This window comes from Pristiophorus japonicus, chromosome 1, assembly GCF_044704955.1.
Source record: "Pristiophorus japonicus isolate sPriJap1 chromosome 1, sPriJap1.hap1, whole genome shotgun sequence".
NCBI classification, from domain to species: domain Eukaryota; kingdom Metazoa; phylum Chordata; class Chondrichthyes; family Pristiophoridae; genus Pristiophorus; species Pristiophorus japonicus.
Genome location: NC_091977.1, coordinates 522,016,092 through 522,037,657, shown reverse-complemented (window position 1 = coordinate 522,037,657; position 21,566 = coordinate 522,016,092). Strand labels below are relative to the sequence as shown.

General features: G+C 46.8%; 1 protein-coding gene across 1 annotated transcript; it reads right to left on the bottom strand.

Annotated features, from left to right (window-relative positions):
- Positions 1–1,607: 1,607 nt before the first annotated feature.
- Positions 1,608–13,299, bottom strand: LOC139277628 (tubulin beta-5 chain-like). Its single transcript, XM_070896357.1, has 4 exons — positions 13,118–13,299; positions 12,450–12,558; positions 12,143–12,253; positions 1,608–2,858 (listed from the first exon to the last, which is right to left on the bottom strand). The coding sequence occupies exons 1-4, from the start codon at positions 13,172–13,174 to the stop codon at positions 1,792–1,794; spliced, it is 1,344 nt and encodes a 447-aa protein (XP_070752458.1). The 5' UTR covers positions 13,175–13,299; the 3' UTR covers positions 1,608–1,791.
- Positions 13,300–21,566: the final 8,267 nt, after the last annotated feature.

Sequence of the window (21,566 nt, the reverse complement as noted above, 5' to 3'; positions counted from 1 at the left end):
GGCCTCGGGATGACTTTGGATAGCCGGAAGGATAGGAGGCAGATGCGATTTCATATGGATAAGTGTGAAGTCATACATTTTGGGAGAAAAAACAAGCAGTGGGAAGATGCGCCCAGTTCAAATAATCCCGGAAAGTGTGACAGCGGGTAGAGAATACGATAAAAAGGCCAATAACATATTGGATTTCATAAATGGGACATAAAGAAGTAATGATGATATACAAACCATTGGTAAGGCCACAGCTGGAGTATTGTGTGTTCTTGAAATCCCTTTATAGAAAGGCCATTAAAGCCATACAGCATGTTTAGTGTTGACGTACCAGGATGATGACAGGGATTGGAAACTTGATGAGAGACTCGAGATACTGGGACTATTTCCACTGGACAATTGGTGAATTGAGATTTATAAAATTATGAGCAAATTGGGAAAGACTATGCCCTCTGTTTGAGGTCGATGAGTCAATGATCATCAATTTTTAATATTAACCACAGGGAGGAAAGAGATTAGGAAAAATTTATTTCATAAAGGATTGTTGGATCATGAAATGCTGTGCCACAAGGATTACTTTAGATTGAGACCATTGCTTATTATAAAGGGGAAAATGAATAAATATTTGAGAGTGCGCACAGGGCTGAGAGATTGATCCAGCACAGATATGATGGGCCGAATGGCCTCCTGTTGTGCTGTGACCGCCTAGAGTTCTAAAAAGAAATAGGGAAATTAAAATAAAGAAATGCATGGTGGTGGATTAAGTACCCATCATACTTGCTATGGTACAGGCTTACTGGCCTTCAGCCTTCAACACAAGATTCCCTAAAACCTTCAAGATTTAGATTTTAGCATTTAGGAAGGTGCCAAAGAAATCAAGATGCTATCCTGTGAAGCAACAAAAACAAAATGTTGGAACCACTCAGCATGTCGGCCAGTATCTGTGGAGAAAACAGACAAGATGGGGGAAAAAAAAACACCTCACACCCAGAAAAATAGTGTGACCTGTCTCTCGAAGACAGATGTTTGAGCGATAAGGGAGTAAAGGGTTATGGGGAGCGGGCAGGGAAGTGGAGCGGAGTCCAAGATCAGATCAGCCATGATCTTATTGAATGGTGGAGCAGGCTTGAGGGGCCAAATGGCCTACTCCTGCTCCAATTTGTTATGTTCTTATGTTTTATTTTTAATCTCCCCTTCCCTGTTCAGTTCCTTCTTAAATGCTGTTCGTCTAATATTTCCAGTTCTGAGGAAGAATCATAAAATGATACAGCACCAGAAGGAGGCCATTCAGCCCATCATGGGTATGGCAGAGTTCCAAACCATCTCTTCTGTTCGTGCTACAGATGCTGCCTGGCCTGCAAAGTGTTCCAGCATTTTGTGTTTTTGTTTGATTGCCAGCATCCGTAGTTTGCTTTTCATTCAGCCTTTGAAGTAATTCTGACACTGCCTTACCAGCTCGTGACAGAACTTTGCTTGCTGGTTACCCAGTTCCTCACGTTGAGGCTGTTGTGGGACACAGGGGACCTGGTAAAAGGCAGCAACGCTCTGAGACATTAAGAATTAACCTTGCAGCATTTTAATAAGTTCAATCTGCAATACAAAAACCAGTTGCCATCTCATTGATCTACAAGTTACTTTCAATATTTATTTTGAACTTTTCATTGTTAATTATATCAAAGGCACATCAAACAGGGATTGGGTGATAGACAAAAAGTAGTTTTGACTCAGAACATTATAACCCAGAAAGCTATAGATGTTAACAATGGCAAAAATGTTGAAACGTAGAATTGTACATCGGTTGCTTCATTGAGTCTCATCCGTTTCTTCCTCGTCCTCTTCAAACTCCTCGCCTTCATCAGCTGTAGCATCTTGGTACTGCTGGTACTCGGACACCAGATCATTCATATTGCTCTCTGCTTCGGAAAATTCCATTTCGTCCATCCCTTCCCCGGTGAACCAGTGCAGGAAAGCCTTTCTGCGGAACATGGCTGAAAACTGTTCCGAGATCCTTTTGAAGAGCTCCTGAATGGCGGTGCTGTTGCCGATGAAGGTGGAGGCCATTTTGAGGCCGCGGGGTGGAATGTCACACACGGCCACTTTGACGTTGTTGGGGATCCACTCCACAAAGTGGCTGCTGTTCTTATTCTGGACTGCCAGCATCTGCTCGTCGATTTCCTTCATAGACATGGCGCCCCGGAACACGGTGGCGACCGTCAGATAGCGGCCGTGGCGCGGGTCGCAGGCTGCCATCATGTTTTTGGCGTCGAACATCTGCTGGGTGAGCTCGGAGACTGAAAGCGTGCGGTACTGCTGGCTACCCCGAGCCGTCAGTGGGGCAAAGCCAGGTATAAAGAAGTGCAAACGAGGGAAGGGCACCATGTTCACGGCCAGTTTCCTCAGATCGGCATTCAGCTGGCCGGGGAAGCGCAGGGAGGTGGTCACCCCGCTCATTGTCGCCGACACCAGGTGGTTCAAATCCCCGTAGGTGGGCGTGGTCAGTTTTAAAGTGCGGAAACAAATGTCATACAGCGCCTCGTTATCAATGCAGTAAGTCTCGTCCGTGTTCTCGACCAACTGGTGCACAGACAAGGTGGCATTGTAAGGCTCGACTACGGTGTCTGATACTTTAGGTGATGGCATAACACTGAATGTGTTCATGATTCTGTCGGGATATTCTTCACGGATTTTGCTGATCAGGAGTGTCCCCATGCCAGAGCCTGTGCCACCTCCCAGCGAATGAGTGAGTTGAAACCCTTGGAGGCAGTCACAGTTCTCACATTCCTTTCTCAGAACATCCATTACCGAGTCTACAAGTTCAGCACCCTCTGTGTAGTGTCCTTTGGCCCAGTTGTTCCCTGCACCTGTTTGTCCTGTTGTTCAGAGATAAAAGAAAACATTACTAGCTTGAGCTAATTAATACCAAAATAGTACTTATTTACACTACAAGCATGCGGACTATTCAATAATCTTTTCATTTCATGTAAGTGTTAGTTTTGCTAAATTCTCATTTGAACTGTATAAAACACTAGTTTTGAGCATGTGGAATTCTCTACCACAGAAAGTTGTTGAGGCCAGTTCACTAGATATATTCAAAAGGGAGTTAGATCCCTTACGGCTAAAGGGATCAAGGGGTATAGAGAGAAAGCAGGAATGGGGTACTGAAGTGCATGATCAGCCATGATCATATTGAATGGTGGTGAAGGGTCGACTGGCCTGCTTCTGCACCTATTTTCTATGTTAGGCCACAGCTGGAATACTGTGTGAAGTTCTGGTCACCACATTGCAGGAAAGATGTGATTGCACCCTTTCCAGTGCAGAGGAGATTTACAAGAATGTTGCCTGGGCTGGAGAATTTTGGCTATGAGGAAAAATTGGAGAAGCTGGGTCTGTTTTCTTTGGAACAGAGGAGGCCGAGGGGAGACCTGATTGATGTGTATAAAATTATGAGGGGCCTGGATAGGAAGGACCGGTTTCTCTTGGTAGAGGGGTCAACAACCAGGGGACATAGATTTAAAGTAGTTGGTGGGAGGTTTAGAGGAGATAAGAGGCAAATTTCTTCACCCAGAGAGTGGTAGGGGTCTGGAACTCACTGCCTGAGGGGCAGAAAACCTCACTATATTTAAAAAGTACTTGGATATGCACTTAAAGTGCCGTAACCTACTGGATTATGGACCAAGAGCTGGAAAGAGGGATTAGGCTAGATAACTCTTGGTCGGCCGGCGTGGACACGATGGGCCGAAATGGCCTCCTTCCGTGCTGTAAATTTTTCTACACAAAAAAATCCAACAGTTCTTGATGCCACCACCACAACTTCACATCAAACCTGCTCAACTGCCATCCTTGGCTAACTGTTGAAGTTAACCTTTCAAAACTTGGGTTTTCATGTGTATTTTAACAAGATAAACAAAATAAAGCCACAATGGAATCCCACGTTTATTCCATTCACGCTGGATCAAAATCCTGGAACTCCCTCCACAACAGCACTGTGGGAGTTCCTTCACCACATGGACTGCAGTGGTTCAAGAAGGCAGCAGCTCACCACCACCTTCTCGAGGACAGTTAGGGATTGGCAATAAATGCTGGCCTTGCCAGCAACGCTCACATCCTGCAATGAATTTTTTTTAAACAAACACAGATGCTGCCAGCACTTGTGGGATAAGGTTGGCTACCTTACTCTATCTTCTCATGCATGCCTTACCTCTTTTGGAATTCCAACTGCTGGTAAACTGAATAATTATATATTATTTTATTGTTAGTGGCTTTTGAAATGCCTTGAGCGTTGAGCAATTAGACACAAGTAGTTACAAAATGAAAATGGGCAAGAACTGTAGGCAGTGGAGGATGGGGAATTGGACAGATGTTCTTATGTCACTGGCCAAAGGTGGAAAGTAATATACTCACAATACTGACCAGTGAAACCTTCCCACAATAAATATCACCGTGCATCTGACCCATAGGACGTATGCTCTACAGGACAGGAATAGGGTGGTTGCAAGGAGGATGTTTCCTCTGGCTGGGGAGTCTAGAACAGGGGTCCCATCTCAGAATAAAAGGGGTTGGCCATTTAAGAACATAAGAATTAGGAACAGGAGGAGGCCATCTAGCCCCTCGAGCCTGCTCCGCCATTCAACAAGACCATGGCTGATCTGGCCGTGGACTCAGCTCCACTTACCCGCCCGCTCCCCATAACCCTTAATTCCCTTATTGGTTAAAAATCTATCTATCTGTGACTTGAATACATTCAATGAGCTAGCCTCAACTGCTTCCTTGGGCAGAGAATTCCACAGATTCACAACCCTCTTGGAGAAGAAATTCCTTCTCAACTCGGTTTTAAATTGGCTCCCCTGTATTTTGAGGCTGTGCCCCCTAGTTCTAGCCTTCCCGACCAGTGGAAACAACCTCTCCGCCTCTATCTTGTCTATCCCTTTCATTATTTTAAATGTTTCTATAAGATCACCCCTCATCCTTCTGCACTTCAACGAGTAAAGACCCAGTCTACTCAATCTATCATCATAAGGTAACCCCCTCATCTCCGGAATCAGCCTCGTGAATCGTCTCTGTACCCCCTCCAAAGCCAGTATATCCTTCCTTAAGTAAGGTGACCAAAACTGCATGCAGTACTCCAGGTGTGGCCTTACCAATACCCTATACAGTTGCAGCAGGACCTCCCTGCTTTTGTACTCCATCCCTCTCGCAATGAAGGCCAACATTCCATTCGCCTTCCTGATTACCTGCTGCACCTGCAAACCAACTTTTTGGGATTCATGCACAAGGACCCCCAGGTCCCTCTGCACCGCAGCATGTTGTAATTTCTCCCCATTCAAATAATATTCCCTTTTACTGTTTTTTTTTCCCCCCAAGGTGGATGACCTCACATTTTCTGACATTGTATTCCATCTGCTAAACCTTAGCCCATTCCCTTAACCTATCGAAATCTCTTTGCAGCCTCTGTGTCCTCTACACAACCCGCTTTCCCACTAATCTTTGTGTCATCAGCAAATTTTGTTACACTACACTCTGTCCCCTCTTCCAGGTCATCTATGTATATTGTAAACAGTTGTGGTCCCAGCACCGATCACTGTGGCACACCACTAACCACCGATTTCCAACCCGAAAAGGACCCATTTATCCCGACTCTCTGCTTTCTGTTCGCCAGCCAATTCTCTATCCATGCTAATATATTTCCTCTGACTCCGCGTACCTCTATCTTCTGCAGTAACCTTTTGTGTGGCACCTTATCGAATGCCTTTTGGAAATCTAAATACACCACATCCATCGGTACACCTCTATCCACCGTGCTCGTTATATCCTCAAAGAATTCCACTAAATTAGTTAAACATGATTTCCCCTTCATGAATCCATGCTGCGTCTGCTTGATTGCACTATTCCTATTTAGATGTCCTGCTATTTCTTCCTTAATGATAGCTTCAAGCATTTTCCCCACTACAGATGTTAAACTAACCGGCCTATAGTTACCTGCCTTTTGTCTGCCCCCTTTTTTAAACAGAGGTGTTACATTAGCTGCTTTCCAATCCGCTGGTACCTCTCCAGAGTCCAGAGAATTTTGGTAGATTATAACGAATGCATCGGCTATAACTTCCGCCATCTCTTAATACCCTGGGATGCATTTCATCAGGACCAGGGGACTTGTCCACCTTGAGTTCCATTAGCCTGTCCAGCACTACCCCCCTAGTGATAATGATTGTCTCAAGGTCCTCCCTTCCCACATTCCTATGACCAACAATTTTTGGCATGGTTTTTGTGTCTTCCACTGTGAAGACCGAAGCAAAATAATTGTTTAAAGTCTCAGCCATTTCCACATTTCCCATTATTAAATCCCCCTTCTCATCTTCTAAGGGACCAACATTTACTTTAGTCACTCTTTTCCGTTTTATATATCTGTAAAAGCTTTTACTATCTTTTTATGTTTTGCTATAAGAAATGTCTGAAGTGGGACGTGAACCCACATCTCCAGAGGAGATAGCGACCTGAACACAGCACCTTAGACCGCTCGGCCATCCTGACTATTTAGGACAGGTGAGGAGAAATTTCTTCACTCAGAGGGTGGTGAATCTTTGGAATTCTCTTCCCCTGAATGAGGGCTGTGGATGTTCAGGTCAATAGATTTTTGGATATCAAGGGATATGGGGATAGAGCAGGCAAGTGGAGTTGAGGCAGAAGATCAACCATGATCTTATTGAATGACGGAGCAGGCTCGAGGGGCCAAGTGGCCCACTCTTGCTCCTATTTCTTATGTTCTTATGTCCATTTTCCACTATTCTCCCCCCTCCCATATTGAAATGGAACATTCCACTTACTCAACATTGGTCCATCCAGCAGCTCAAATAGACATTAACGGAACTCATTCCCGTCTAGACAGGGATTGGAACAATCTTTTGAGTGGCAGAACATGAAGTGTTCTTCTGTTAAGCTACTTATTTTTATTTCCTAGAATTTGACACTCACCACATTAAGATAGTTCTTTATATAAATGAAATGGAGAATGGTTTACTTTGTTTTAAAAATGTGAACACTGGATCACAGCCTCAATCGACACCTAACAACTAATTGAGTCGAACTGGTTGATTTTAGAATGTGTCTCTTTCTTTGTCTGTTAACCACCCCATCATACCACATACTATTTCCCAACTGACAGGATAATCCTTTTCAATCAGTCTCCAGGAAATAGCAGGATTATGGATTGCATCATCAGGTTCTGATTTTCCCTATTTCTGAGAAAGAACTTCATTGTTTTAATGTGTTCTTGGGACATCACTTGCAAGGCAGCATTTATTGCCCATCCCTAGTTGGCCTGTGGGCACAAAGAGACAACCATATAATTTGGGATGGGGGGGTCACATGTAGGCCAGACCAGGTAAGGGCAACAGGTTCCCTCCCCAAAGGTCATTAGTGAACCAGGTGGTGCTTTTACAACTATCCAGCAGCTTTCCTGGTCAACGTGTCTTGTGCCAGCCCACAATTTACCAGATTTATTGAATTCAATTTGCCAACTTGCCGTGTTGGGATTTGAATTTGTGCCCTTTGAGTTGCTAGTCTAGTACTCTAATCACTTGGCTTTTGTACCTATATCTCTAGTGTCAGCCATGGCTCAGTTGGTAGCACCCTCGCCTGTGAGTCAGCAGGTTGTGGCTTGAGCATAAAAATCTTGGCTGACACGCCAATGCAGTGCTGAGGGAGCGCTGCACTGTCAGAGGTGCTGTCTTTTGGATGAGACGTTAAACTGAGGTCCCGTCTGCTCAGGTGGACGTAAAAGATCACTATTGCGAAGAAGAGCAGGGGAGTTATCCCTGGTGTCCTGACCAATATTTATCCCTCAACCAACGTCACTAAAACAGATTATCTGGTCATTTATCACATTGCTGTTTGTGGGAGCTTGATGTGTGCAAATTTGCATCCGTATTTCCTACAGTACAACAGTGACACCACTCCAAAAAGTACTTCATTGGCTGTGAAGTGCTTTGGGACATCCAGTGGCCGTGAAAGGTGCTATATAAATGCACGTCTTTCTTTCTAATTTGCATTATGCTTCCAGGTACCAGAATTAGATCAGAAACATTTGGGAAGGATTCTGACGGGATGGGTGCAGGGGGAGTGTTCCTGGTGTTGGGTGGGTCCGGAGCCGGGGGGGTGCACGCTCTTGGGATGGGGGGGGTGGGCTGTTTGGGGCTGGGATTGGGAGAGACTTCTTCACTCGGGGAGTTGTTGGCCTGTGGGGTTCCCTGCCGCGGAGAGTTGTTGATGCCAGTTCATTGGATGTGTTCAGGAGGGAGTTGGATGTGGTCCTTGCGGCTGGGGGGGGGGGGGGTTGGGGGGTTGTGGAGGGGGCGTGAGGGGGAGGTGCTGGGGTGGGTGATCAGCCATGATCTTGCACCTATTTTCTATGTTTCTAAACTGACCATGTGGGGTAATCAACCATGGGTTACATTTTAGATAGAACTTTATTTTACACAATTAGTTTCACAGCCCGATACTGTGGACTAGCTGCGCTAAAGGAAAACTGGGAGCTGATTTTTGTTTTGCTGTTATTTGCCTCTTCAGCTGATCCCCAAATTAGTTGAACTCCAGACAATAAATTGCAGAGTGCGCTGAATGATGTAGTGACCACACTGCTGAATAAGCTGAACACGCTCAAACTGCTTGTATCAGCCACACTGTAGCACGTCAGTCAGGCTTTTGAAAAGAGTGGTCTACGGCTGAAGAAAAATACGTTGTCATTCCAACTGCATCATCTCATTTTATTGGCCAACTGAAGGGAGGGTGTTTACTGAAACCCTCAGACACCGTTAAACACATTTTGTTAAATACGTGCGAGTTATACACTCTGAAAAACACTCCCTCCATTTGACATTTTAAGGGCCATCTGGTTTCTGTAGGATGCATTTTGAGATGTTACATTTACATTATAAACCCTGTGGCCCCCCACCCCACCTTGTGATTCCATTAAAAAGCCAAATAAATCTGTAACAGCTGCTGCATTGAAGTCTGAGAGTTTTTAAAATGACATTATCTCAAATACAAGCTGCACAGAGAAGGGTCAAAGTTATATATAAAAAGCAACAAAAAAAAATTCTTGCCTTAACAGCATCATTCCTTTGCGATTATGTAATTTTCTGCTCTTATACAAATGCCTATATTTGAAGACAGAAGGGATCTAAAACTCCACCTCCAGAACATCAGTCCAGAGTACTAAAGATACTGTAAATTGGTTCGGAATTTCTCCCCGTGTCGCCTGGCCTATAGTCACTGTATGCAATGTCAACACGTTGTGGCCATAACATCATTAGCTATCGGGCTTTTAGCAGCCAAAGAGTTTCTCTGAGTCAGCCAATAGTTGGTCAAAACAAAACTTGGCCTCCATTTTCTGAAGAGGAAGCTCAGCTGTTCAGTAAAAAAGCACAATAGTCACGTAGAACTCTTGTGCAATGCACCCGGCATTTGAGAAATACACTTTGGGAATTTCAAGTTTCTACATTGTACTAAGAAATTGAACCATTGAAATTTACAGCACATGGAGGCCATTTGGCCCATCGTGTCTCTGCCGGCCGAAAGAGAGCTATCCAGCCTAATCCCACTTTCCAGCTCTTGATCAATGGGTTCAAAGGTTATAAATTGGTTACATCGCAAATTGTGAAATGAAATTCCAAAGTGAATTTAAATTTGCTGCACACTTTTCTTTAAAACATTCCTATTTTCCCCACTTAAGGTATCTGACTGCCTCATGTCCGCAGACACGAAGCTCACTAGGCTATACTAATGAAAGATTACCAAAGAATATCGGCGGGACACAAAATGCTCAGCTTCCGATCAAGCCTAGAAGTGGCATTATTCGAAGCTGGATTCTAGTTCGGATTGCTTGATTGGTGAATCAAAGTATTAAAAACTTGGGTCTCTGGTAACTAGAACTAAAGAAATAGCAGCAGGAATAGGCCATTCAATAAGATCAAGGTTGATCTTTGACCTCATCTCCACTTTCCCGCCCAATCCCCATAACCCTTGATTCCCCTGGAGTCCAAAAATCTATCGATCTCAGGCTTGAATATACTGAACGACTGAGCATCCACAGCCCACTGGGGTAGAGAATTCCAAAGATTCACAACCCTCTGAAGAAATTGATCCTCATCTCAGTCTTAAATGGCCGACTCCTTATCCTGAGACTATGCCCCCCTAGTCCTAGACTCTCCAACCAGGGGAACAATTTCCAGCATATCTGTCCCAAGCCATTCTCAGATATAGTGCAGGGAAGATAACATGTCTGGATTCAATTCAACAGACTAATCTTATCTAATGCATATTTCCTCCAAACTTGCTCACTTCTTTCCCCTGAAGGGTATGGTTACAAAGGAAATAGCAGTAGCATTGCAGCACCTCGACCACTCGTTAGTCAGCAAGCTACTCAACCATGAGGCATATCACCCTGTTCCACACATGGGTTCCAGCAGGGTCACTGGTTAGTGATCAGAAGGGAGCCACGGTCGCTTTTCTCTTTCCAGGATGAGACCAATCGGAGCACCCCAAGAAACTAGTGCAATATAAACTAGGAAACAAACTTGGGACCTTCCTCAACAGCACATACCAAATCAGGATGCCCCTCCACAGTCAAACTCAAAAATAAAAGGGAGAAGAATGAATTGAATTGCCAGGTCAATTTGATGTAAAGCAGGTCAGAAATTAAAGGGCTCACGTCACAAAAGTCAACCATTTCCCAGGCCTTTCTAACAGCCTCGGAGCTGCTATCAAGGAAGTGAGCAAGAGTGCTCCAGAATGATATCTCCTCATGCCATGAGATTGCACAGAAACATGTGCCAGTGTCCCCTGGTTATTAAACATATTGTTTGATAGGGTAGACGTAGAGAAGATGTTTTCACTTGTCGAGATAAAAACTAGGAGCCATAAATAAAAGATTGTCACTAATAAATCCAACAGGGAGTTCAGGAGAAACCACTTCACCGGAAGAGTATTAGAATGTGGAACCTCACAAAAGGAGTATTTGTGGCGTACAGCATAGAAGGGAAAGCTAGCTAGGCACCTGAGGGAGAAAGGAATAAGATGAGATGAAGTAAGGTGGGAGGAGGCCCGTGTGGAGCATAAACACTGGCACAGACAGACCAGTTGGGTAGAATGGCCTGCTTCTGTGCTGTACACTCGATGTAATATTGAAATGCTAGCCTTTCTACTATCATACAATCTTACAGATGGAGGCCATTCAGCCTGTTGTGTCTGTGCCAGCTCCTTGAAGGAACTGTCCAATTTAGAACCTTTACTGTGGGCTAAGGTCAGGGCAGATTGGCAGTAAAGGCTGTACCAGGAATTAATACTCGCTGTCAAACACCCACTGAAGCCAATGCAGCCCCATTAACACAAATAGAACTACATTTATTTATCGGAGGGCATGCTCATTTTCCAGATGTGATTCCTGCATCTGCGAACTCCTCTCGTGTGATTTTTTATAACACTCTCTGCCTGCCTTGCTTTACATGGCTCAGTTGGTAGCACTCTCGCCTCTGGGTCAGAAGGCTGTGGGTTCCAGTGACAAAAATCTAGGCTGACACTCCAGTGCACTACTGAGGGAGTGCTGCACTGTCAGAGGTGCAGTCTTTCAGATGACACATTAAACCGAGGCCCCGTCTGCTCTCTCAAGTGGATGTAAAAGATCCCATGCCACTATTTCGAAGAAGAGCAGGGGAGTTATCCCCGGTGTCCTGGCCAATATTTATCCCTCAAATCAACATCACCAAAAAAAATGATCTGGTCATTATCCCATCGCTGTGCGCAAATTGGCTGCCGCGTTTCCCACATTACAACAGTGACTACACTTCAAAAAATGTACTTCATTGGCTGTAAAGCGCTTTGGGACGTCCGGAGGTCGTGAAAGGCGCTATAGAAATGCAAGTCTTTCTTTTTTACACTTCGCGGTTACCTCAGCCCGAACATTTGGGACTATTGATCGTGTTCCTCCCCCTGCTCCTCAGGGAGACGCACATCGCTGACACAGCCGACAAGAAATCGACCTGAAATTGATTTGTGCTGGGGGACTAAAATAGACGGCAACAAATGGCAGTGCATGAGCGCACATCACAATTGAGAGAGAGAGGCTTGGAATTACTGGGACACTTACAGACGACAGAGCACTTACCGAAAATGAAGTTATCGGGTCGAAAAAGTTGTCCTAAGTTACCCGATCGAACACTGTCCATCGTCCCTGGCTCCAAGTCCAACAAGATCGCTCGAGGAACATATTTCTGTGCTGGAAGATTGATTTGTTTAATAAAGTTGCTATGTATATAAAGTTAGTTGCTACATAAAAAGTTACATATGAATAGACACAAACAATAAAAATGTCACCCTTATCCCAGCTGTTGTACCAAGAATTTAGATCACCCCTGTCAGAAATCCACATTTAATTACATACAGATTGATACTTTTTAAAACATGAAACTCACACATCGCTTCGTTGTAATAGACATTAATTCTCTCCAGTTGCAAGCGGGAGTCTCCATAGTAATTGCCCTGTGAATCGATCCCGTGTTCATCGCTGATCACCTCCCAAAACTGGGGGGAGGGAAATAAATAGGAGAAATTGTAGGGTTAGGAAGCCTGTCTGGATTTAAGAGATATATGAGATCACTCCCTGCTTTAATGGATCCTCCGGATCTTCGCCAATTAAGTTTTGACTCGTGAATATAAACCTTTTTGTTTGGCAGACTCAACATTACCGTTCAGAATTGAAAACACACATCCCGTGGCAGGAGAGAGAGAGAGAGAGAGAGAGGGCGGCAAATTCAGACAGCTGCAGAATACCCTGCAGTGTGTCAGATTCAGTCAATGCCACTCCCTGACCTCGGCAATCCGAGAGAGCAGGACGAACTGTTTTGAAACAGATTGATATTAAAAAAAATTAAAATTACAGAGCAATTGCTTTGAGATACATTTCACCACCCTGTTTTTAACTCTTCAAATCGGTCACTTGAGGGCCACCTTTTCGATCCGATAACTTCGAGGAGTTGAATAATGATATCAATAGAGAGAAAACAGACAGAAGTAGAACCACACCCACACACAGAGAGTAAGCTCCTTATTCTGGAAGCATTACACTGGGAATTGATCTCACCTTGCTCCCGATTTGGTTTCCACATTGGCCGGCCTGTATATGGACTATTTCGCGCATTGTGCTGCCCGTTAAGCCTCCCTGCTTTGAGCTGTCCTGATTTTGCTCCGCTTGCTGCACCGCCCGGCGCTTCCCCCGTCTCTTCCCCCCTTTTTATATCCAGGCATCTCAGACAAACCCTCCGCATTCCAGCACAGCCTACCCTGCTCGACAGGGGCGTCACCCAGACTGGGTCACCGCCATCGCGGCGTTTCGCAAGTGCTCTTTCAGAAATTAAAACAACAAACACTTCGGCTGGGAGATGTAAACTTCTGTCTCTTAAAAAAACCCCAGCCTTTCTTTGTTAAAGCTGGAGTGAATTTCCCATCCACTGCACATTGGCAAAGCACTCGCCCATTTAAACTTTTCTCCCATTCTCCCAATAAGTGTCTGAAAGTATCTTCATAGCATCATACTACACAAAAAAGGCCATTCAGCCCACCCCGCCTGTGCTGGCACTTTGAAAGAGCTATTCCTCTCACCCTGCTCTTTCCCCATTGGCCTGCAATTTTTTCCTTTTTGAAAGTTACTCTTGAATCTGCTTCCACCGCCCTTTCAGGAAGTGCATTCCAGATCGTAACAACTCGCTGCGTAAAACAAATCTCTCCTCATCTAGCCTCTGGTTGTTTTGCTGATGGCTTTAAACCTGTGCTCCTTGGGATGTTCTTACAACAACAAAAACTTGTATTTATATAGCGCCTTTAACAAAATAAAATGTCCCAAGGCGTTTCAGAAGAGTGTTATAAGACTAGGTCTGTGATGGATCCGTCGGTAAGGGTCATGGCCTGCATGTCGTCGTGGAGCAGGCGGAGGATGGTGACGAACTTTTGGGGGCATCCGAAACGGAGGAAGTCGCTCCATAGACCCTCGCGGTTGACAGTGTCAAAGGCCTTTGTAAGGTCGAAGAAGGCCATGTATAAGGGCTGGCGCTGTTCCCTGCATTTTTCCTGCAGCTGTCGCGCTGCAAAAATTATGTCCGTTGTGCCCCGTAGGGGACGAAATCCGCACTGCGATTCCGGGGGGAGCTCCTTGGCCACGGGAAGAAGACGGTTGAGGAGGACTCTAGCGACGACTTTCCCAGTGGCTAATAGCAGGGAGATTCCCCTGTAGTTGCCACAGTCAGACTTGACCCCTTTTTAAAAGATGGTCACGATCACTGCATCTCTCAGATCTCCCGGCATGGTCCCATCCCTCCAGATGAGAGAGATGAGGTCGTCCTTTGAGGGTGTCCTTGTAGCCGAAACGCTACAAGGACACCTTCAAAGCTTCCCTAATAAAGTGCAACATCCCCACCGACACCTGGGAATACCTGGCCCAAGACCACCCTAAGTGGAGGAAGTGCATCTGAGAGGGCACTGAGCACCTCGAGTCTCAACGCCGAGAGCATGCAGAAATCAAGCGCAGACAGCGGAAAGAGCATGCGGCAAACCAGTCCCACCCACCTTTTCCCTCAATGACTATTTGTCCCACCTGTGACAGAGTCTGTGGCTCTCGTATTGGACTGTTCAGCCACCAAAGAACTCACTTCAGGAGTGGAAGCAAGTCTCCCTCGATTCCGAGGGACTGCCTATGATGATAATTGTTGTGTTTCTAACACAGATGAGACTGCACACAGGGAGGTTAAAATAACAGTGACCTCAGTCTTTATTAAGGCACTCCAGAGTGAGTAACAGGCCTTAGGGGCCGGCTTATATACAGTGCTCCCAAGGGATGCTGGGATCCCTTGGGACTTCAGGGGATGCGCTCCCTGGTGGCAGAACATGGGAGTGCATGCTTTACAGATACACAACATTACTCCCCCGCAAAGTCAAAGTGAAAACTATTTACAAGGCGAGGCGATCGGGAGCCTTTCTTTCCCTGGTGGACCACCTCGGTACAAATGTCTGTTCTGGTGCATTGTCTGTGTTGGCGTGTTGTTGGCTCTGCAGGGCTGCTGGGTGAGCCTGGCCTTGCTGGGCTGTTGGGCGTGATGGATTCGATTTTCTGGTCTGGCATGGTGTTGTTGATCCTTTGGGTGTGTGTTGTGGGCTCGAAAAAGGTGGTGTCTGCTGTGGGTTGTTCAGGGCAGTCTGTGAACCGCAGCCTCATTTGGTCCAGGTGCTTTCTGCAAATTTGTCCATTGTCTAGTTTGACTACAAACACCCTTCTCCCTTCTTTAGCTATCACCGTGCCCGCGATCCACTTGGGACCATGTCCATAGTTTAGCACATACACAGGGTCATTTAAATCAATTTCCCGTGACACAGTGGCGCGACTATCGTTTACATTTTGTTGCTGCCGCCTGCTCTCTACCTGATCATGCAGGTTGGGGTGAACCAGCGAGAGTCTGGTTTTAAGTGTCCTTTTCATGGGTAGCTCAGCCGGGGGCACCCCTGTGAGCGAGTGGGGTCTCGTGCGGTAGCTGAGCAGTACTCGGGACAGGCAGGTTTGTAGTGAGCCTTCTGTGACTCGTTTATGGCTCTGTTTGATTGTTTGTACTGTCCGCTCTGCCTGTCCATTGGAGGCTGGTTTAAACGGGGCCGAGCTGACATGTTTGATCCCATTGCGGGTCATGAATTCTTTAAATTCGGCACTGGTGAAACATGGCCCGTTGTCATTGAGCAGTATGTCAGGCAGGCCGTGGGTGGCAAACATGGCCCTCAGGCTTTCAATGGTGGCGGTGGCGGTGCTTCCCGACATTATTTCACATTCAATCCATTTTGAAAAAGCATCCACCAACACCAGGATCATTTTATCGAGAAATGGGCCCGCATTGTCGACATGGATCCTTGACCATGGTCTGGAGGGCCAGGACCACAAACTTAGTGCTGCTTCTCTGGGTGCGTTGCTCAACTGAGCACACACGCTGCATTGCCGTACACAGGACTCTAAGTCAGAGTCGATACTGGGCCACCACACGTAGGATCTGGCTATCGCTTTCATCATTACTGTACCCGGGTGTGTGGAGATCCGAGATGAACGTCTCCCTGCCCTTTTTGGGTAGCACTACGCGGTTACCCCACAAAAGGCAGTCTGCCTGAATGGACAGCTCGTCCTTTCACCGCTGGAACGGCTTGATTAACTCTTGCATTTCACCGGGGATGCTGGCCCAGCTCCCATTTAGTAAACAGTTTTTCACTAGGGACAGCAGAGGATCTTGGCTGGTCCAAGTCCTAATCTGGCGGGCCGTGACAGGTGATTTATCATTTTCAAACGCTTCCATGACCATCAACAAGTCTGCGGGCTGCACCACCATCAACAAGTTTGCAGGCTGCGTCATTTCCACCCACGTGGTGGGCAATGGTAGCCGACTGAGAGCATCCGCACAGTTCTCGATGCCTGACCTGTGGCGGATGGTATAGTTATACGCTGATAGCGCGAGTGCCCATCTTTGTATGCGGGCTGAGGCGTTAGTATTTATCCCCTTGTTTTCAGCGAACAGGGATGTGAGGGGCTTGTGATCGGTTTCCAGCTCAAATTTGAGGCCAAACAGGTACTGATGCATTTTCTTTACCCTGAACACAGACGCTAATGCCTCTTTCTCAATCATGCTGTAGGCCCTCTCGGCCTTAGGAAAGCTCCTGGAGGCACAGGCGACAGGTTGCAACTTCCCCGTAACGTTAGCTTGTTGTAATACACACCTGACTCCTACGACGACGCATCACATGCTAGCACAAGTCTTTTACACGGGTTATACAATACAAGCAGCTTGTTGGAGCATAAAATGTTTCTGGCTTTCTCAAAAGCAATGACTTGGTTTTTCCCCATACCCAATTCTGACCTTTACGCACTAACACATGTAGGGGCTCTAAGAGGGTAACCCCTGTAAGAAGTTTCCATCGTGGCATCTGTGGGCCGAATGCCATCTGCCGCGATCTTTCTCCCCAAAAACTCCACTTCTGTTGCCATGAAGACGCATTTCGACCTCTTCAGCCGCAGCCCTATGTGATCCAGTCGCTGGAGGACCTCCTCCAGGTTTTGTAGGTGCTCGACGGTGTCCCGGCCCGTGACCAATATGTTGTCCTGAAAAGCCACGGTGCGTGGTACCAACTTGAGTAGGCGCTCCATGTTTCTCTGGAAGATCGCTGCAGCCGACCGAATTCCAAACAGGCATCTGTTGTAGATGAACAGTCCCTTGTGCGTGTTTATGCAGGTGAGGCCCTTCGAAGACTCCTCCAGCTCCTGTATTATGTAGGCCGAAGTCAGGTCGAGCTTGGTGAATGTCTTGCCTCCTGCCATTGTTGCAAATAGGTCGTCTGCCTTAGGTAGCGGGTATTGGTCCTGTAGCGAGAAACGATTAATATTTACTTTATAATCGCTGCAAATCCTGACCGTGCCATCACTTTTGAGTACTGGAACAATCGGGCTGGCCCACTGGCTGATTTCCACTGGGGAGATGATGCCCTCGCGTTGCAGCCTGTCCAGCTCGATTTCCACTCTCTCCCTCATCATGTGAGGTACCGCTCGCGCCTTGCGGTGAATGGGTTGTGCCTCTGGGACCAAGTGGATCCGCACCTTCACCCTGGAAAAGTTTCCAATGCCTGGCTCAAAAAGGGAAGGAAATTTGTTAAGAACCTGGGTACATGAGGCCTCATCGACACATGATAACGCTCGGATGTCTTCCCAGTTCTAGCCGATTATGCCCAGCCAGCTCCTTCCAAGCAGTGTGGGGCCATCACCCGGGACAATCCAGAGTGGCAGTTCATGCACTGTGCCCTCGTAGGTGACCTTGACCATGGCGCTGCCCAGGACAGTGATAAGCTCTTTGGTGTACGTTCTCAGTTTCGTGTGGATGGGGCTCAGGGCTGGTCTGAGTGCCTTGTTGCACCACAGTCTCTCAAACATCTTTTTACTCATGATGGATTGGCTAGCGCCAGTGTCTAGTTCCATGGCTACGGGTAAGCCATTCAATTTTACGTTTAGCATTATAGGTGGACAATGTGTGCACCCCGTGTACTTCAGCATTTGCCTCCTCTCTCTGAGGCTCAAAATTGCTTTGATCCACCATGGATCGATCTTTCTCTGCCACGTGGTGGTTAGCAGGTTTTGCAGAGCTTGCAGCTCATCTGCAAGCTCGTTGGAGATGCCCCATTATTCCACAGCTCTTGCAAACATACCCTTTGAAGGGGCATGAATAGGCTGAATGGAAGCCTCCACAACGTCAACAAGGTGTGAAGTGCCTTGCATTCATCCTTTGTTGTGGACTCTGAGTCATCTGGGTCACCTGAGGCCTGCTGGCAGTTGCAGACTCGTGGTTTCTGCCCTGTACATTTCTGCTCGCAAACACAGTTCCAGTTAATTTATGAACATTGCTAGCACTTGTGTGCTGAGAGATTTGTTTGGTGTAAACGCCTGTGCTATCGCAATGGCCTTACTGAGGGTCAGTGTCTCTTCATTTAAAATTTTTCGTAGGATGGTCTCGTGGCCAATGCCCAGTACAAAAAAGTCTCTGAGCATTTGCTCCAGGTAGCCATCGAACTCACATTGTCCTGCAAGTCACCTTAGCTCGGCGACGTAACTCGCCACTTCCTGACCTTCAGATCGCTGGCACGTGTAGAACCGATACCTCGCCATCAGCACACTCTCCCTCGGGTTAAAATGCTCCCAAACCAGTGTACATAGCTCCTCATATGACTTATCTGTGGGTTTCACCAGAGCCAGGAGATTCTTCATGAGGCTGTAGGTTGGTGCGCCGGAGACCGTGAGGAGGACCGCTCTCCTTTTTGCAGCGCTTCCTTCTCCGTCCAGCTTCTTGGCTACAAAGTACTGGTCTAGCCATTCGACATAGGCTTCCCAGTCCTCACCCTCCGAGAACTTCTCCAGGATGCCCACAGTTTGCTGCATCTTTGTGTTGGATTCGTATACTCGTCGCCAGTTGTTGTGTTCCTAACACAGATGAGACTGCACACAGGGAGGTTAAAGTAACAGTGACCTCAGTCTTTGCTAAGGCACTCCAGAGTGAGTAACAGGCCTTAGAGGCCGGCTTATATACAGTGCTCCCAAGTGATGCTGGGATCCCTTGGGACTTCAGGGGATGCGCTCCCTGGTGGCGGAACATGGGAGTGCATGCTTTACAGATACACAACAACAATGATAAGACAAGACAAATAAATTTGACACCGAGTCACATAGGAAGAAATTACGGCAGATGACCAAAAGCTTGGTCAAAGAGGTAGATTTTAAGGAGCACCTTAAAGGAGGAAAGAGTGGTAGAGATGCAGAGAGGTTTAGGCAGGGAGTTCCAGAGCTTGGGGGTCTAGGCAGCTGAAGGCACTGCCACCGATGGTTGAGCGATTATGATCAGGGATGCTCAAGAGGGCAGAATTAGAGGAGCGCAGACATCTCGTGGGGGTTGTGGGGCTGGAGGAGATTACCGAGATAGGGAGGGGCGAGGCCATGGAAGAATTTGGAAACAAGGATGAGAATTTTGAAATCAAGGCATTGCTTCACCGGAAGCCAATGTAGATCAGCGAGCACAGGGGTGATGGGTGAGCGGGATTGTTTTACTATGTTAAAGGCGCTATATAAATGCAAATTGTTGTGACCTCTGGTTACGAGTCTGACCTTCCTGCCAGTGGAGTTATATCTTCCCGTCATTATATTTTACTGCATGCCAGTAACATTTTCTAATGAAAGCAGCTGCTCTCAATTTGTTGTGTTTCAACTTTAGCTGCATTATTAACAGACAGGCTTTCCAATTGGAGTCCATGAGGGGATCCCAGAGGATCCATTAGATCACCAGCTTTCTGTCCGTTGGGCATCAAACTAACCCTGCATTGCAAGCACAATGGCTGGAATTTTCCCTTTGTACAGGTTTGCGAATGGGTGGGCAGTTAAAAATGCGTTGAAGTTAATCTCAAGACCATTCTGGGCAGCCTGGCTGGTGCATTCTGAATGGGGTCTCCAGATATGTCAAGGCACCTTAAGCACACCTTCAGCATGCCGATGGCTAGTGCGATGACACATTGGTTGATGATATGGCATTAATTGCAGCACTTTGGGTGTCATTCCTCGGGTGTCACCAGCCACGTTTTATGTAGGTAGCCCTTGTCTCCGAGCAGCCACCCGTTAACTTCTCTCCCTTCATCCCGCCGACTTCCGCATTTAACTCCAGCGCATTCCTCAGCACGGCCGGAGACCCGCTCAGGAGAGGCAGGCGACCTAAGTAATTAAGAACTTGTAAGCAAACTTTTTAACCTGATGTTCACAGGCTTCCTGAAACTCGCCTGCCAAAGCAAGGTGAGAGCTGAGCGGCCATTGCGTGAGTTGAACAATTGGCAGTTGAAATAATCACGTCAATACTCGCACATCACACCTGCTTCCTTGCCGAAGGGGAAGGCTCTTGCTGACATCATTGGTGCAGAGAATTTGCTTTCACGTGGTTGCAACCTCTCTCTCACAGGACAAGTAACTGCGCTGGTACTGGCTGTGCTTGGGTCTGCTAACACTATACCCTCAGAGGCTGGAGGATCCTCTGAAGAGTTGTCTTGCTCCTCCTGCTGGACCATGAGGTGGGTGTGGGGTGGTGGCGGGGCACTTGATGGACCTGTGGGAGAGTAAAGACATGAATTAGAACGGTTATGATAACAATGTTTTAAGTTACGATTATGCAAATTATCAAATTTCATCGGCTGCTGACATTACCACGAGTGACTGTTACATGCCAAATGGCTGTATGAGATTTAATTCTGTTAGCAGGTTGCTGGGAGGTCCCCCTCTCTCTCTATCTCCCATCGCTAGCAGCTCTGCAACTCCACTTATTTCCAGGACCGCCTCCTCTGCTGCCGTCAATGGAGTGGTAACTGGAAGGCCACCTTTGGTTTTCTGCCTCTACCTATTGTTGTGGGTGTGATGTATGCAGCACTCAAATCACTGACTCCACACAGCCTGGTGTTGTAGTAACTGCTGTGACCTTAGTCCTTTATTGTGTAACTCCAGAGTGCTTCTCAGGTGTGGTGGGCAGCCTTTTATACTCTGTCTTGCAGGTACTTCCAGGTCTCCCACCACAGCGCCCTCTGTGGTGCCCTATTGTACTTATACATTTAATGTACCTGGACAATACATAACATCTCACTCCCCCCTCCCCCCCCAGTTCCAAAAGCCATTGCCGGTGACCTCGGCCTTGTTCGTCCTGGTTGATTTGTGAGAGTGAGTCCATGACCATCCACTTCCCTCTTCTCCCCCATGTAGAGATTATGCTTGTGATCCGGTGCGAGCATGAGGTATTTGCAGTCCTTACATGGGTGATGAAGTACACGAGCATAACCTCCAACAGAAAGCAGACATACATAGACAGTGCATTTATATGGTACATATAGATGCATTGAAGAATTACAACAAAAGTTTGCAGATACACGGAACGGTTATTTAATCCCAGCTCCACTGGGTGAGGTACGGTGGCGGCATACAGCCCCTTTTTGCCCGAGGTAATGGG